This window comes from Macrosteles quadrilineatus, unplaced genomic scaffold (assembly GCF_028750875.1).
Source record: "Macrosteles quadrilineatus isolate MER2022 unplaced genomic scaffold, UCM_ALF_1.0 Scaffold_1__1_contigs__length_201487025, whole genome shotgun sequence".
Classification (NCBI taxonomy): domain Eukaryota; kingdom Metazoa; phylum Arthropoda; class Insecta; order Hemiptera; family Cicadellidae; genus Macrosteles; species Macrosteles quadrilineatus.
In genome coordinates this window covers 118,423,104-118,438,607 of record NW_026542594.1, presented here as the reverse complement: position 1 = coordinate 118,438,607, position 15,504 = coordinate 118,423,104, and the positions used below count along the sequence as shown (strand labels likewise).

Here is a 15,504-nt window from a genome sequence, read left to right as displayed (position 1 = left end):
CACATTATTAAAACCTTTTACTCATGTCATGAAAAATCACAGCTAAGATAGTTAGATAGGCTTTACCTATTTCCTATTTTACTTTGAGATACTTTGAATAGAAATGATAAAGTGGTTTTAAAATCAGGATAAGAATGTTTAGGAATAAACATGTTTGAAGCATTAATTGACAAGATAATTTCGCACAACTGGTAAATTATTTCGAACTAACACAATGTCTAGTTTAATTGTTTTTTAAACTTTTAAAAACATATAAAAGCATTCAATACGAAAACGGTGTAGTTGCCAGCTGTTCACATTCAACAGATGACAATGAAAAACAGGATGCTATGATGAAGTAAAATGGCAAAGAGCATCTTTTTTATCAGCTTGAAAACTAATTATAAGATGGATACATCTCTTGCAAAGTTTTTTTTCTGAAACTAAAATTTTGATTACCACAGAGTCTTTTCATTGTCTTTTCATTTACAAAGTTAACATCCACACATATCAATCATAAGTTTATCTCACACTCAATCCAATTTTCTTAGTATATTTTAAAGCTCTTCCAAAGAGTCAAAAGACCCAGGCCTAGACCTAATTATTTAGGATGGCCTATATAAATTTAGTAGGTTACAATGAGGGTAGCAAAATCACTATCACAATTCTAGTTCATAAGATTTAGATTGCATAAAGTAACTTCAACACAATAAAAAAAATATAGGAAACGAAAAACATTCAAATCTTAACAGCCACATCCAACAATATAAGACAAGATACAGAACATGCAATGGCATAATTTAAGACCGAGTAGAATAAGAATAAGAAAGTTTATTGCCATTGACCAAATTGTACACGGGAATAGGCATTGTCAAAATACATTAAACAAAATCAACAAGTACCTATGTTATATCTATAGGTAACAAAGATTGAGAATTCCTAATCTACAGTATGAATGATTCCATTGTAATTTTATGTTTAAAAAGTCCTTAACTCAGTAGAACGGATTTGCTACTAGCCAGTTATGCATTTTGGATTTGAAAAGAGGAAGAGAGAGGCGTAGGCTTGCATAAGGAAAAAAAAATGCAAACAACATCTACTACTGGTTTCATCAATAGAAAGATAAAATATCCATAACAAATATCTTAACTTATAAAATAAGATTGTAGATTAGTTACAAGTTTAATATGAAGCCATAAACAGTTTTATGGTACTAGGCAATGGCCAGCGGCAAATTGAATATTCACGAAAATACTGACTGAATTAGAGATAAAATTTACAGTCATCATAAAACTATTATGTTTATGATAAAATAGAATTGGGGAAAGTCGTAAAGGAATAAAAGTGATAAAACTCAACAGTTCTTGGAAGTACTTGAATACAACAATTACTGTCGTGATAAAATGTTAATGGATTTGGGACTGCTAATGGGTTTTTATTGCATCATAACCCTCGTAATAAATTATGAAGATCGTAAACAAACATCTGATAAGACTTTTATGTGCTCAGAACCAACTACCGTTGACTAGGATAGTAAATTATAAGTATTTTATTATTATAATAGGCTGTACCGAACCGATGACGGTAATTAAGCTTGTACCGTACCGTACCGACTTTTTCGGTGCACCGCAGACCCCTAATTTTTACCATAGGCTACTGTAAAATATTTGTACACCATTTTTCTTGAAGGTGTTAAAGTGTCATTTCTGCTGTTAACACATAAGAAAATATGTATTACCCGTTTGCCGATGGTTATAACCTCACAGGTGTTGTAGGTAGGTCTATTAAATATGGAGGAGCGATTGGCAATACAGGTTTCACGAGCTTGAGTCATAATAGGTGTGTTGTGCGGCACTGCTGGGATTTTCAACTGCAAACAAAGAGTATATATATCAACATATCATCAGGAATGTCAGCTTCTCATCTCTATAGAAGTAAGTGTAACACTTGCATTTTATTTACAAAATTTATTGAACTAAGTCCAGTTAAATAAAGGTTATTACGCTTAGGTTGTGTTTACCAGTCTGCATGTTTTTTGGTGAGTGAACCAGGCCTGCAGTTTGCATGTCCACTCGAGATTATGGCCCTCGAGATATTTGCGCCCCTCTCTACATACCTTGTGGGGGAATTTTGTCTTCCTTGCACCCCCATCAAACCTAAAACCTCTTGCACCCTTGGGCCCTAGTCCCCAATTGCCCATTTACTAAAGTGGCCCCGGAGTAAACTGAAACCGGCTTGAATTGTCTTCAGGGCATACACACATGCATCTTGTAGCTACAAATACATTCATTACACACAGTGTAAGTTATGTTATAAGACTATATTATTACTCTTAACATTGTTCATTGTACCTCTTTCCTATAGAATGTCATTGGTTGTTGAGTCATGACAGGGACACCATAGCATGAGAACGCTGATGATGATGATGCTGGTCCTTCATCAGATATTGCTGTTATCTTGGCACAAGAAATGGCCTGAAATTGTAACATTAAGCATGAGATAATGCATGTAATACTATGAAAAATATCAGACATACCGTACTGACATACTCGTATGTGTGTCATTGAAGGGATATGATGTAAAGTGATTGGTTAAGAAAATGATGAGACCGTACCGTACCTGTTTATAGTAAGATCTTTTTCTGGGACCAGGCTCTGCTGTGCAAACTGGAGGATCAACATTTTTAAAAATGTCTGAGGAGAGTTCAGAAGCAGAGAGGTTTTGAAGTTTGCAATCTTGATTTTGCTTTTTTGGTGACTCAGCATTGTCCATCTTCTGTAAAAAATTTAAATCCTTTAGAAACCACAAAGATAGATTTTGCTAGAAAGAATGTTAATTAGAAACTTTGAGTAATGAATCAGAGGAATTATTTGTATTCTAAGTATTTTAACTATGCAGTAAAACATAGAATTAATTATTACTTTTTTTCCAGTAACTTTAATGTTAATGGAACACAAAAAATAAGGTTCAATATGAACAATGAATGATGAAAGTTATGGGAATACATATTTAAATTTAAAAATTGACTTTCAATTATTCGGTATTATCCTCCACTTAGGTGAGTCTTTGTTGGATTATGCAGTTCAACACCTACCTTTTCACAATAAGAACTTGTTTTAAAGATGTCTGCTTTAAAATCAAGAGAGTCATCTTTTTTGGCTATGCCTGATGTGGAGTTACAATAAGTTGTGGCTTTCTTTATTGGTGAATCAGCAATATACATCTTCTGCAAAGTAAGATATCGAATATTATTAGCGAATTTCCCATGTAGGGAATAAGCTATTACCGTAGTATTCATGGTAAGACCTGGACCCGGGACCGATTTAATTTTTCGTTTTGAGGTCCCAAGAGGACAAAAACACCATCCGTTCAAATTCATATATATACAGGGTGTTTCAGAATTAGTGTCGGATATTTTAGGGTATTATTCCTGGGTAAGAAACATATCCAAATATCATATTTAAACAGTCCGGAAGTCTTTATTTACTCAAACAGCCGCCATTTTGTTTTTTCCTTTAATATTTTTTTTAAAGAGAATGGTAAAACATACGGACTTGAAACTTTGCACAAACATTTCTGACTACTAGGCAAAGCTAAAAAAAATTATGAACATTTTCCAAAAACATAAAACAAAATGGCGGCCATTTAAAGTTTTGTTTCTTAAATAACTCGAAAACATTGATTTTATGGAAATTCTACAAGAATAAGTTTTTTTAGGTAATTTTATTACAAATTGATTGACACCTTAAGTTTTACAATTGAAAGTATATTAACTGAGATATGGCAGTTTTAGTGATACGTGACCACTGGAGGTTAGTTGTAGAGCATGCGGCGCCATGCGGCTAAAGTCTGCCACAACAATGCAGGGCCGGACTTAGGACTTCAGAGGCCCCGGGCGAATTTGCCGATGGGGCCCCCAGTATAATTATACGAGAACATATATGGTACACAATGTAACGCATTTACATGCACACTAATTTTAAATAGGTAATTTCAAGGTGAATTAATATGTAAACCTGTTAGAATGCTGTATTTTGCATAAACTAATTTTATGTAATATTTTAAGTCTGAAAATAGCTACAATGTACGGTGTTATGTTATGATTTGTTCTTGTTGTAATTGTATTTATAAAATTTTAATATACCTAGCAGGTACCTTACACATTTTTTGCAATACATTAAAATGTAATATCCTTTGCAACAAATAATGAAAACTAGCCTATAGATAAAATAAAAATAAAATAACACATACTTGTAAAAGGTTTATTTTAATTTTTTTACTGTAATACACATTCTATTTGGTGCTTGAATGAAAACTCAAATAAAAAATAACTAACATTAATTAATGGAATAAGTTATATTTAAACACGTGATGTAAGTCAGAGATAATGCATAAACTTTTAAAGCTTTAATATATTTTATAACCTACTATAAATTTTACTAACAAACCTTTTACTGTACTAAGTTTATAAGATACAAGTCAAAACAATTTTAAAGTTTACTTTTTATAGATTAATCATTATAAAGTTTAGAACATAGTTATCTTATTTTCCCTATAAATAAATGTCACTTCCTACTCTGATACGTTGGTCACGTTGACATGGCAATTAAAACCCCCTGCTTTTCCTACATTTCTTGGCTGCACTAAAACGATAAAACCATAAACTATGACTTATGTTTATTTTCATAGTGGTTTTGGCATGGAATTCTCGTTTGTATAATATGTTAAAAGTCCTAGCATGAAAAGTACCAGAACTTTAACGAGTTTGAGTTTTTTCTTGACGAGTAAAATGTTACAATACAAGTCTAATAACAAATCACAAGCTAACCATTTATATGAGTAACTGAAAGATGTTTAAATGTATTCAATATCGATTAATACAACACAAACATAACATTCAGGTACAACATTAATTTGTTCTTTGTAGTGTTTGCAGAATTAATAATAAAATACAACACAAAAGTACGACAATATCAACCAAAAACACACTGGGAGTAAAGTGATTTAAATTGTTTTGGATTGGCGATAAGGCATTGTATGTATGTGTATGCGCGTGCGTGAGACAGACAAGACTAGACAGGATCCCTTATCAGCTCATTATCATTTATTGTTGCAGCTGCTTGTTGAGCGCTTTCTTACGATTTCAGTCGACAACGCTCGCCCGCTCCTAAATAATGTAATTTTTGTTAACATCAGACGACCCTAGTTGTCATCAAATGTCTATATAGATTTTGTATCCTACTGGCGCTGTATGATTTTGACTCTATCGACTAAATTGAAGATCAGAATTTCGACGTATAACTTAATTACTATTTTATAAAACCTTTTAATTGAATGGTTAATATAATACTTCTGCCCCTTAAAATCGTGAATGGCATACTTAGAGGTAAAAGAATAACATCTAATAAAACATATTTTTCAAACAATGTTTTTATTTTTCAAAAGTATTAGATCTCAATTGAATCTCCATTTAACCCCAAGACAATTGTACAAGTTACGTTCTACGTTAGGACAAGAGTTTTCATATTATTTATTGTATTTTTTGCCCCAAGCGAAGGGGCCCCCTTCAACTCGATCACCGCGGCCGTAGGTTTGTGTGAACGGCTTCATTGAAACTCAAACTGGTCCGTCACAGCCTAGCAGCTATGCTCGTGTAAACTAGGTCTAAGCGCGGGGCCCAGTGTGCAACCCTGAGGAAAAGTCCCTTAGAGTCAAGAATTTTGGTCCTAGTAATACCTTAAAATTCATCTAACAATAACCTTAAGTATAGGATAACGACAATAAAGCTGTTAAAAAAGAAGATCATTCGGTAAGTGTCTGATTAATTTTCGAAGATATTAATAAAAACTACTGTGCAAGGGGCCCCTTCGGGGCCCCCCTACGCCCGGGGGCCCCGGGCGCTCGCCCCGTCCGCCCCTAGGTAAGTTCGGCCCTGCAACAATGCATGGCTCCGCATGCTCTACAACTCACCTCCAGTGGTCACGTATCACTAAAACTGCCATATCTCAGTTAATATACTTTCAATTGTAAAACTTAAGGTGTCAATCGATTTGTAATAAAATTACCTAAAAAAAGTTATTCTTGTAAAATTTTCGTAAAATCAACGGTTTTCGAGTTATTTAACACTTAAAGTGCCGTTGACATGTTTGAACATGAAAATTGCATTTATTTCAATGTTAAGCAATGGCGGGAATTCCCGTCATCAGCACCCAACGTGTTAAGAAACAAAACTTTAAATGGCCGTCATTTTGTTTTATGTTTTTGGAAAATGTTCATAATTTTTTTTTAGCTTTGCCTAGTAGTCAGAAATGTTTGTGCAAAGTTTCAAGTCCGTATGTTTTACCATTCTCTTTAAAAAAATATTAAAGGAAAAAAACAAAATGGCGGCTGTTTGAGTAAATAAAGACTTCCTGACTGTTTAAATATGATATTTGGATATGTTTCTTACCCAGGAATAATACCCTAAAATATCCGACACTAATTCTGAAACACCCTGTATATATAAATATATATATATATATATATATATATATATATATATATATATATATATGTGTCCGTTAGCACGATAACTCGAGCAAAAATGATCCGATTTTGATGAAATTTTGTACAAAACGTGTAAACCTACATTTATTCGAACGAGTTTGCGAACCAGCATGATCGGACTATGGGAACGGGGATTTAATGGGGTAAAAATAGGGTTTTTCCAATTTTGACCCTAAAAACACAAAATTTCTTTCCAAACCATTTTGTAGAGCTTAAAAAAACTAATAATTTAATATATTGAAGCGTTATTGTGCGCATAATGGTTACGGAGAAAATTTCAAAAAATTGTAAATTTTAAATTCCCTTGTTATTCTTATGGAGAATAAGTCAACTTGTTGTAGTTTGCTTGTTTATGAACATATTTTGATCGAACTTGGAAAATTTTTTTTTTTTGCTTAACTATTAACATTAAAAAAAATATTTACCCTCCCTGTTGCAGCATACCTAAGTACTCGTTAAACTAATTCTATTCAAATAGGGAATGAATGTGATATTTTAAAAGAGGCATTTTAATGTAAATCCAATCCTAATGGAAATTCCAAGCTAATGGAAATTCGCTTAGTCTGCAGGTTTGCTGCGGCGGGGTATTTTAATTGTTTTATGAGTTAGAACGTCAAGGCTCCAAGGACTCTTAATGTCTCCTCTAATGCAAAATATGTTGACATTTTATTTCTGTGATCGTAGGAAACATATTTGATTCCTTTGCGATATCTCTTTACGATGTCTTCCCAAACTCAATAAAGATAATGTCCCTGGGGATGCAAAAGATTATCACGATTTCGTAGCGATCGCAGCAGGGGCTCACGGTGACTGAGGACGATTTTGTTTATTTTCACTACCGTGTAAAAATATACTTACTCTGTATATTTTTGCTAGTATACTAATGGAGAAATTATGATATGCTGATTTAACAACTACTCACATGGAACTCCCTACCATCATGCTCGAAACATACCTGTTAATCATTTCTACAATCTTGTTAATTGTTTTACTGTATGTGTTTTTATGTCTTATTGTAATTTGTTAACCTGTAGTGTGTGTGGTAATTTGTTTTATATTTATAACATACCATACCATTAGGCCTACCATAACCAGTAGGCGATCATTACCCAGTTATCTAGACGGCTCTTGTCGTATTTAAAACACACTCAAATTATAAACTAATATTTACATTACTAACTACGATGGCGGCTAGTATCACACCCTAAAGTTCATACTGTCCTCAAGATACATCTCTATGAAGTAATAACATTTGCTCAGTAACCAGTTCTTCATCACTTTTGTAAAAGTTTTTAAGTTCAGCTCCCGTATATTGACTGGCAGCTTGTTGAAAAGTTTGTAGGCTATGAACTCTGAAGTTAGGCTATGAAGTTTGTAGGGTAGAAGCTCTTAGATTTACCTAGCCTACACAAAACCAACTTTCTGATCCAACTCAAACTTAACTTTTTATAATTAAGACGACGAACAACTTATATCTTTTATTTTCTGCCAACTGATGATGTAGGTTCATGTAAAATGTCCATGAAAAATGATTTGGTTTGACATAAACACCTGTACTTCCTGACCTTGTCTATGTATTATTTATAGAATACATGTTATCTTAGAAAAATAAAATAATTACCTAAGATTTTAAAAGAACTTACTTTTTCCTCAATCACTCTCTTTTTCATAACTTTAGAAGTGACCTGGCTCTTTGTATCCAATTGTGACAGTGGTTTTGAATTTTTTGTCAGTGTTGTGGGGATTCGATTCAACTTCTGTAACATTACAAGTTTGAATACTGACAACTATCTCTCTATAAAACATTATAATACTGTAGTAAACAAAAAATGTTGTACAATTAGCATAGAGTATCTGGCTAATTCAACAAAAAAATTAATCCAATAGAAGAGTGTGAAATTGAGTAGGCACACACTCAATTGTATGATGTCTCAAACAGTGGCGGCAATAAGAACTCACAGCCCCCCCCCCCCCAAGATTGTTCGTTGGGCAACCACTCTCTCCTAATAATCCATAGAGATCTTTTGTATAGAATTTCATATTTCGTCTTATTCTAGCGCCTTCACTCATGCCGCGAGGACAATTGATGCAACCCATGACTGTAGAAGATGTTTTTTATCTAGGTAGTAGGGAATTTCTATCAACCGTACAGTGCCAGTAAGCTGTTGTAAACTACTTGCCAGTCTCTTACTGGTTTTAACACATTTATGTTGTAAAAAAAAAAAAAAATCTTTTGGTAATAAGATTTGTATTCCTCTTAAATATAGCAGTAATATAGTAATAATGGGATTCGATTATTATTTTAACAAATACATTAGTATCATAGAAAAATCCAAGTGATAATGTTATTAACTCTTATCTTAAAGTTATTTAAGTTGTCCTAATCTGAGTGGTTTTTTTTTTTTTTTAACATGTTCAGTGCAGCAGGCATTCCAACAGGTGCTCGCCAATGGCGGCGAGGCCCGGGCGAAGCCCCAGCGCGGCACCGTAACAGCGAACACAATTGGCATTCAAATATTTCAATCTGACAAATAACAAAAGAGCAGCGGGGATTGTACTACGTTACCCCGAGGTTGGGCGTAGTTCCCTAAAACACCCAAAGGTAGCAGCACTGCCTGGATCAGTAGTCAGTGGCCTTGTAAGAGAGAAAAGCTCCAAAACCGGGACAAAAGCATTGCCAGACGGAGTTTTACGGGAAACTTTAGTACTGACCTACACCATAACAAAGCTCACATTGTAAGCTACAGGCTAGCAACGATTTTAACTTTCCCCGGCAATGGCTGAGCTCATACTGAACTAATGAAGTGGGGGTCGCACAACTACATCAATTGATGTAGGCTGATAGGAGCGCTCGTGGTGCGACTACATCTATTGATGTAGTCAGAAATGAATGTGTTAAACTTTTCCCAGTTTTATCTTCATTTATTTTTCGCCTTTCCTGTTGTTCAATACTGAGGATTGTCAAATAACTAAGTGAAGTTTGACTCATAGTAATTCTCAAATAATTCTTGATAAGAATAAGTTTTAATTTTGAAAAGCTTCTTTCTGCCGTTGCAGTTGTTACTGGTAGGGTGAGGTACAGTTGCACCGCTGTGGCAGGGTTTGGAAAGCTACTTAGGAGCAAATTATTGTCTTCTATTATCAGTTTTGCTATGTCTCTTAAGGGGGTTTTTTTTTTGCGGCAAATGCATCAGACAACAATGGTCTGAACGACAATATTTCTCCCGTTAGCTGTTCATTGATGTCATCAGGATACTTATTTATGAGAACATTTGCTTTTTTGTATATCGTTTACAGGAAGTTTTGCCAGGTTTTCCTACCTCGAAATAGAAAAGTTTTCCACTACAATTTCTAAACTTAAGAATCTATTTTTTATCTGAATTATAGCAATATCCATTAACGAGGCAACAGGGTTGTCAATTTTGTAATCAGATGCAAGTTCATCAAAAAACCTCTGCACAATTCTCTGTCGCTTTGTCTTCTTTTCAGTTGATATATTACAGATGCTTGATGGCAAATCTGTCCGTGCATACTTTCAGTTCGAGACCTCAATCATGAAAATCGGTCGGGTAGAAGAGCTAAACGAACTCGGCAAAGATAAACCAAATTTAACTTCCATAAGAAATACATGGGAAGCAAATTTCGTTTGCGTATACACCGAGTGGGATTATAGAAAAATATATGCCAATGATTGATGGCAAATCTGTACGTGCATACTTTCAATTTGAGACCTCAATCATGAAATTCGGTCCGGTAGAAGAGCCAAACGAACTCGAAAAAGAAAAACCAAATTCTTTAAATATATAAGATATGTTAAATCTATTTTATATAGCCTGTTAATACATATCCAAAATTCTATTATCTGTAATCAGATGTTTTATCTTTACTTTGAAATGCTTGTTTTATATTTTTATAATATCTCGGGAGCAGAACCTGTACCTCTTAACCTCTGCTCTTCGAACTGTAAAGTTTAAGTATTTTACAGCTTACTTAAATTAATATATATATTAACATTCTTTCAAAATGTAAACATGAAAAATTTGGAAGCCCATGGGGCATAGCCCAAGGAAATATGAAAATTAAATGATATAATATTGCATTGTCGTCCATTTGTGAGAGAGCTGTGTTTCAAGTTTCAAGTCTCTAGCTCATCGCGAACTTTGTTTAAAATTGATATAAAAATGTGTAAGAAAGCGAGCTAATAAAGACAAGCCTATGGGGTTTAGCCCGAGGGAAGTATGAAAATTAAATGATATAATATTGCATTGTCATCTATTTGTGAGCTATGTTTCAAGTTTCAAGTCTCTAGCTCATCGGGAAGTTAGTATAAAATGATTGCAAAATTTGTACAAAAAACGGTAATTTCACATCTGATCCTTCAGTTAAATTGTTAACCGCAGTTTAATTCCAAACAATAATAAACAACACAGTTTATGAAAATAAATTTTAATTAGATTACTATTATTGATAATTGTAACGTGATTAAAGTAACAAGTACCGTAAGTAAATCATCTTTATGGCATGGATTTACATTTGTTAATTAATTAACAAATTAAATCAATTTTAAACATACATCCATCCATCTAAATTACTGTACAACATAATGTTTGAAAGTTAAAAGGACATTTCATCATTAGTTTTGCCATGGAAACAAGTTTTGTACCCATTTAAAATGTTTGATTTTCAGATCCCTGTCATCTGTACTTCTAACAGCTGTCACACACGTACATGATAAATAATAAATTGTTTATCAATTTCCATTAACCAACCATATTGTAAGGATTTACAAAATAGTTCAGGGACACACAAAAAAATTTTGTTGTAACTATGTTAGTAGGCCTAGATAACAAAATATGTTAGGCCTTTATTTTTTTATGAAAATCAGAGCAAGCTATAGTTTGTTTGGTAAATTTTACTTGTCATTTTGAACTGAATTAAAAAATAATTAGCCTATTCATTTTATGAGGTAGGTAATTATATTATTTAAAAAATATAGTCAAACTTCTGGGAGACAGGGATGACTCATACGGCAGGTCAACAGTCCACAGGGGTGGATTTAAGGGGGGGGGCGGCCGGGCGCTCCAAGACACAGCCTTAAATCGGCTTCTGATGATCTGTGCTAATCCATTGTCTGTGTGAGTGGGGCCTGCATGTGTGTTAGTAGGGCTAACCCTCCGGGCAGCCGCATTTACTGGGCAAAAAGACTACATACGTAGTTCAGATTGACACTGTCAATGTAAGTCAATATAATATACTAACTACTAATATACTATAATACTATTATATACTATAAGTCTGCCCCTGAATCTAACAAAATATCTTATTATGTGGACTTATAGTTATTAAATGTACCGTAGGCTAAAGTAGGACTGTTATAAAACATACCTTTTTAAGACTTTTAAGTATCTTTGATCCATTTTTATCTTGACCATTGCAGGTTTTTGAGTTAGAAGAAATTTTACAGTTTTTCTTTGGTACAGCTTGCACTAAGCAAGCTATCTGCAAATTAAGAACATAAAAGATAAAATATGATGGTAACTAATCCTTATATATAATACGTGAAGGCAATTTCTACGAAACACTACTCCTCCGTTAATAGTGGACGGATTTTTACAAACGACGTGTCAAAATAAAGTATTTTTTGTCTAGACGCCCCCTTTAACCAATTCATGTAATAAAAATCCTCGGGCTTTGCCCCACAGGCCATCAAAGTTGGAAGTTCTCCCATAAGATTAACATGGGGGAATCTAAATATTTAATTGGAAACTTTGTCCCCACTAATTTGAGAGAACGGCTGGGCGTAGACACTTGGTAGAGGTATCCAAAGAAAGGTCTTGGTCTGTAGATGAGTTATCAAAAGAAAAACTTAGCTAAATCCCTTAGGACTCTGCCCCAGAAGCCTTTAAAGATCCCTCCACAGAGTTGTTTACATTTTGGCCATGAATAATACTTTTTAATGAAACTGCTGATCATTTTTAAATTGTATTTCAAACAACACACATTTATTGGGAGTTAGGTACTGAATTCTACCAAATAAGTATTTGCAATGTTATTTTCTGATTTTGAAATTGATTTTCTTCTGTATCATGTCATGTTTGCAATATAACGTTCCTTTACGAAATCAGTGGAAAATCCTTTTATCACAGCAATTCTTAAATTATTTCTTATTGAACTATCTTATATCTATTGCACGGGTTGGTGTCTACCTTTTTCACCACTTTTGCCTACATTTTATCATATTATTCTACACATCAAATAGCCTACTTATGTAGAAATATCTGCTCTTATCGTGCCTAATAAAATCCAATCAAAGAAACCTTGCCTAAAATGGTACCCATCTTGACAAATTATTTGCACCTGCCTATATTACGGACTTTGGCGCACTGGGTTGGTAACATTATTGAAAATAACACGACATTTTGGCTGTAAAATACGGTATAAAGAGAAAATACTATTTAATAAGCTCCTGTCATGACAGAAAGGTCATATTCCTTTTAAAGTAGATTACATAATCCTTTATAAGATACATTGATTAACAATATGTAAATGTCAATATATACATAACAGCCAATTTACAGCATTTTTGCTTTTTGGAAATGTCCCATTGCTATGTTATTTGCATTATTTGTTGCCAATGAAGCCTCAAGACCATATGAACTAGGAGGCCCCTAACAGTTCAAGAATAAAAGCCAACTTCACTTCAAGTATTCCACTACACCTAACATTCCGTAGAGAGATTATATTGACAACTTTATGTTATTGATAAGGCTGAGACAACTAACTGACATCCCCCATGTCAAAGAATTCCAGCTTTAACAGGAACCCCACAATCAATTTCTCAAAACGATGCTAGAGGGTTCATTCATTGGCACAGAAGTACGATATGAACTGACGCGACGTGACAAAGGAAAAATCAAACTTACACTGTAACGGATATACCTCCCTTTGAAGTTAGAATATGTCTTCCCAAAAATATTTTCTTTAAAAATAAAATCACATTACGCTGAAGAAATCACAGAAGTGTTTAACTACAAAAGATCCACCAATACGATTTCAATACTATTTAAAGGTTCTTCCAAAGGAAGAGATACCATATAACATACTAATAATAACTCCTTGTATTGTTAATGAATAATGCTCTAAATGATGCTAACTCTTGGTTTGAAACAAATGGGTTGCTTTTGAATGACTCTAAAACCCAGAATATTTTATTCACTCTTGGTAAACCTGATCTTGGGCTTTTAGATGTGGAAAAAAATGTCAAACTTTTGGGAATCTGGCTTGATTCTTCTCTCTCTTGGTCTTCCCATATTGAATCCCTGTGTGTTAGGCTCAACAGGGTAATTAATCTGTTAAGAAAACTTAGAAATCTTGTTCCTAAGCCATATCTGAAAATATCTTATTATGCTTTTTTTAATGGCATCTTGAGTTATGGTCTGTTATTGTGGGGAAATGGAGCAGATGTCAAAAAACTTCTTGTGCTACAGAAAAAGGCCGTTAGGATTGTAAGTGGTGCGCCCTTGGATGCACATTGCAGGCCTCTGTTTCAGTCTGAACAAATACTGACTATTGTAAATATGTATATATTTGTCTGCTTGGTACGAGTTAAAACAAAACTAGAGAGTTACACGTGTAGAAGCTCGGTGCACTTGCATGTGACCAGAAACAGTAATCTGCTAGATTTACCTTTTGTGAGACTATCCAAATCAAAAAAGTGGTTTAGTAATGTAGGAATATCAATGTTTAATAAACTTCCTAGCACAGCACGTGATGTTAGCATGAGTAGGTTTAAGCATGTTTTGCATGAGTGGCTTGCACAAAGGCCCTTTTATAGCCTAGAGAGTTATTTTCAGGAAGATTTTAGTAGCATGTTATTTTGACTTGCCAACAATTACTCAATGCCTGTAATTCTCTTATTTATTTGCATGTTGAGTATTGACCATATGACCATATGATCTGTATGAACAATTGTTGACCTTTTACTGTCTTGTTTCTGATAAGCTCGATGCTTGCATAGCTACATTTTTATTTTTTGATCCATTATGACTGCCCAGACAAATGTTTTGTCTATTTATGTTTTACCGGTATCTAGTTTTATTTTCTTGGTTGGACTTGAACCTAATTTGTTGTTGACTTTGTCATATGCATGTACCTTGCAAATTACGGCAATAAAAAGTTTCTGATTTCTGATTTCTGATTTCCGATGACGTATGGTATGGGGAATATTTTATTCATTGAATGATCAAACAAATTTGGCAACTAACGCAATTAATATCATTATTTTTGTACACTTATTATTCTTTAAACAAGATGCTAAATGCTCAAAATATGTATATTTCACCCAAATTTATCGCAGTTAGATGAATTAACGTAAGCCTTGAAAGTAACCGTCGATTTCGACGGGTTTCACCTAGTATAGCCTAATGCCTAAGTAAGTTAAGTTGTCTAAGTTATTTATTAATTTATCATGGTGTTGTATGCTTACCTTACACCTGTTTAAATAAACTCAGTTGAAGTAAGTCTTTTTAGTTGTATTTAAAACAACTTTAAATTATAACCAAGTCCACATGTTTGCCTGTGATGAGTGAACATATATAGCTTACAGATCTAAGTTATTTGGTAAAAAATAGAGATGTAATAGTTTGGTCATATTATTATTCACCAGTTGTGTACCAGTAGTGATTCATTTACATACTTCTTGAGTTTTGGCACAACAGTATCTTTAAGTTCTTTTTGAAAATTATGTTAATTTTATAAACAGACATAAGTTATATGGCAGAAAACTACACAAAATTTAGCTTTTGCCATTAAACTATAAAATGTATTTTATGCCAGTCCAGGAGATAGCACGAAGGAAGAAAGACCTCCTGCCATAACTCTGCTGCGAGTCTGTCGTCACGTTGTCTGATCTATTGATTGGTGTTGACCACAATTAAGTTACTTAGTGACTGTTTTCTTACGTGAATATAGGAGTATATA

The 15,504-nt window shown here is 33.7% G+C and overlaps 1 protein-coding gene across 2 annotated transcripts in view; it reads right to left on the bottom strand.

Annotated features, from left to right (window-relative positions):
- The window catches only part of LOC128982803 (uncharacterized), a 33,373-nt gene that overhangs the window by 15,985 nt on the left and 1,884 nt on the right, over positions 1 to 15,504 (bottom strand). Inside the window, exons 2-7 of one of the 2 annotated variants that reach the window (XM_054401818.1) lie at positions 11,911 to 12,024; positions 8,169 to 8,282; positions 3,074 to 3,205; positions 2,599 to 2,754; positions 2,331 to 2,453; positions 1,718 to 1,849 (exon numbers count right to left, since the gene is read on the bottom strand). In XM_054401818.1, the coding sequence (XP_054257793.1) occupies positions 1,718 to 1,849; positions 2,331 to 2,453; positions 2,599 to 2,754; positions 3,074 to 3,205; positions 8,169 to 8,282; positions 11,911 to 12,024 (771 nt within the window). The remainder of the gene's footprint in view (positions 1 to 1,717; positions 1,850 to 2,330; positions 2,454 to 2,598; positions 2,755 to 3,073; positions 3,206 to 8,168; positions 8,283 to 11,910; positions 12,025 to 15,504) is intronic. The other variant, XM_054401819.1, reaches the window with a different exon arrangement.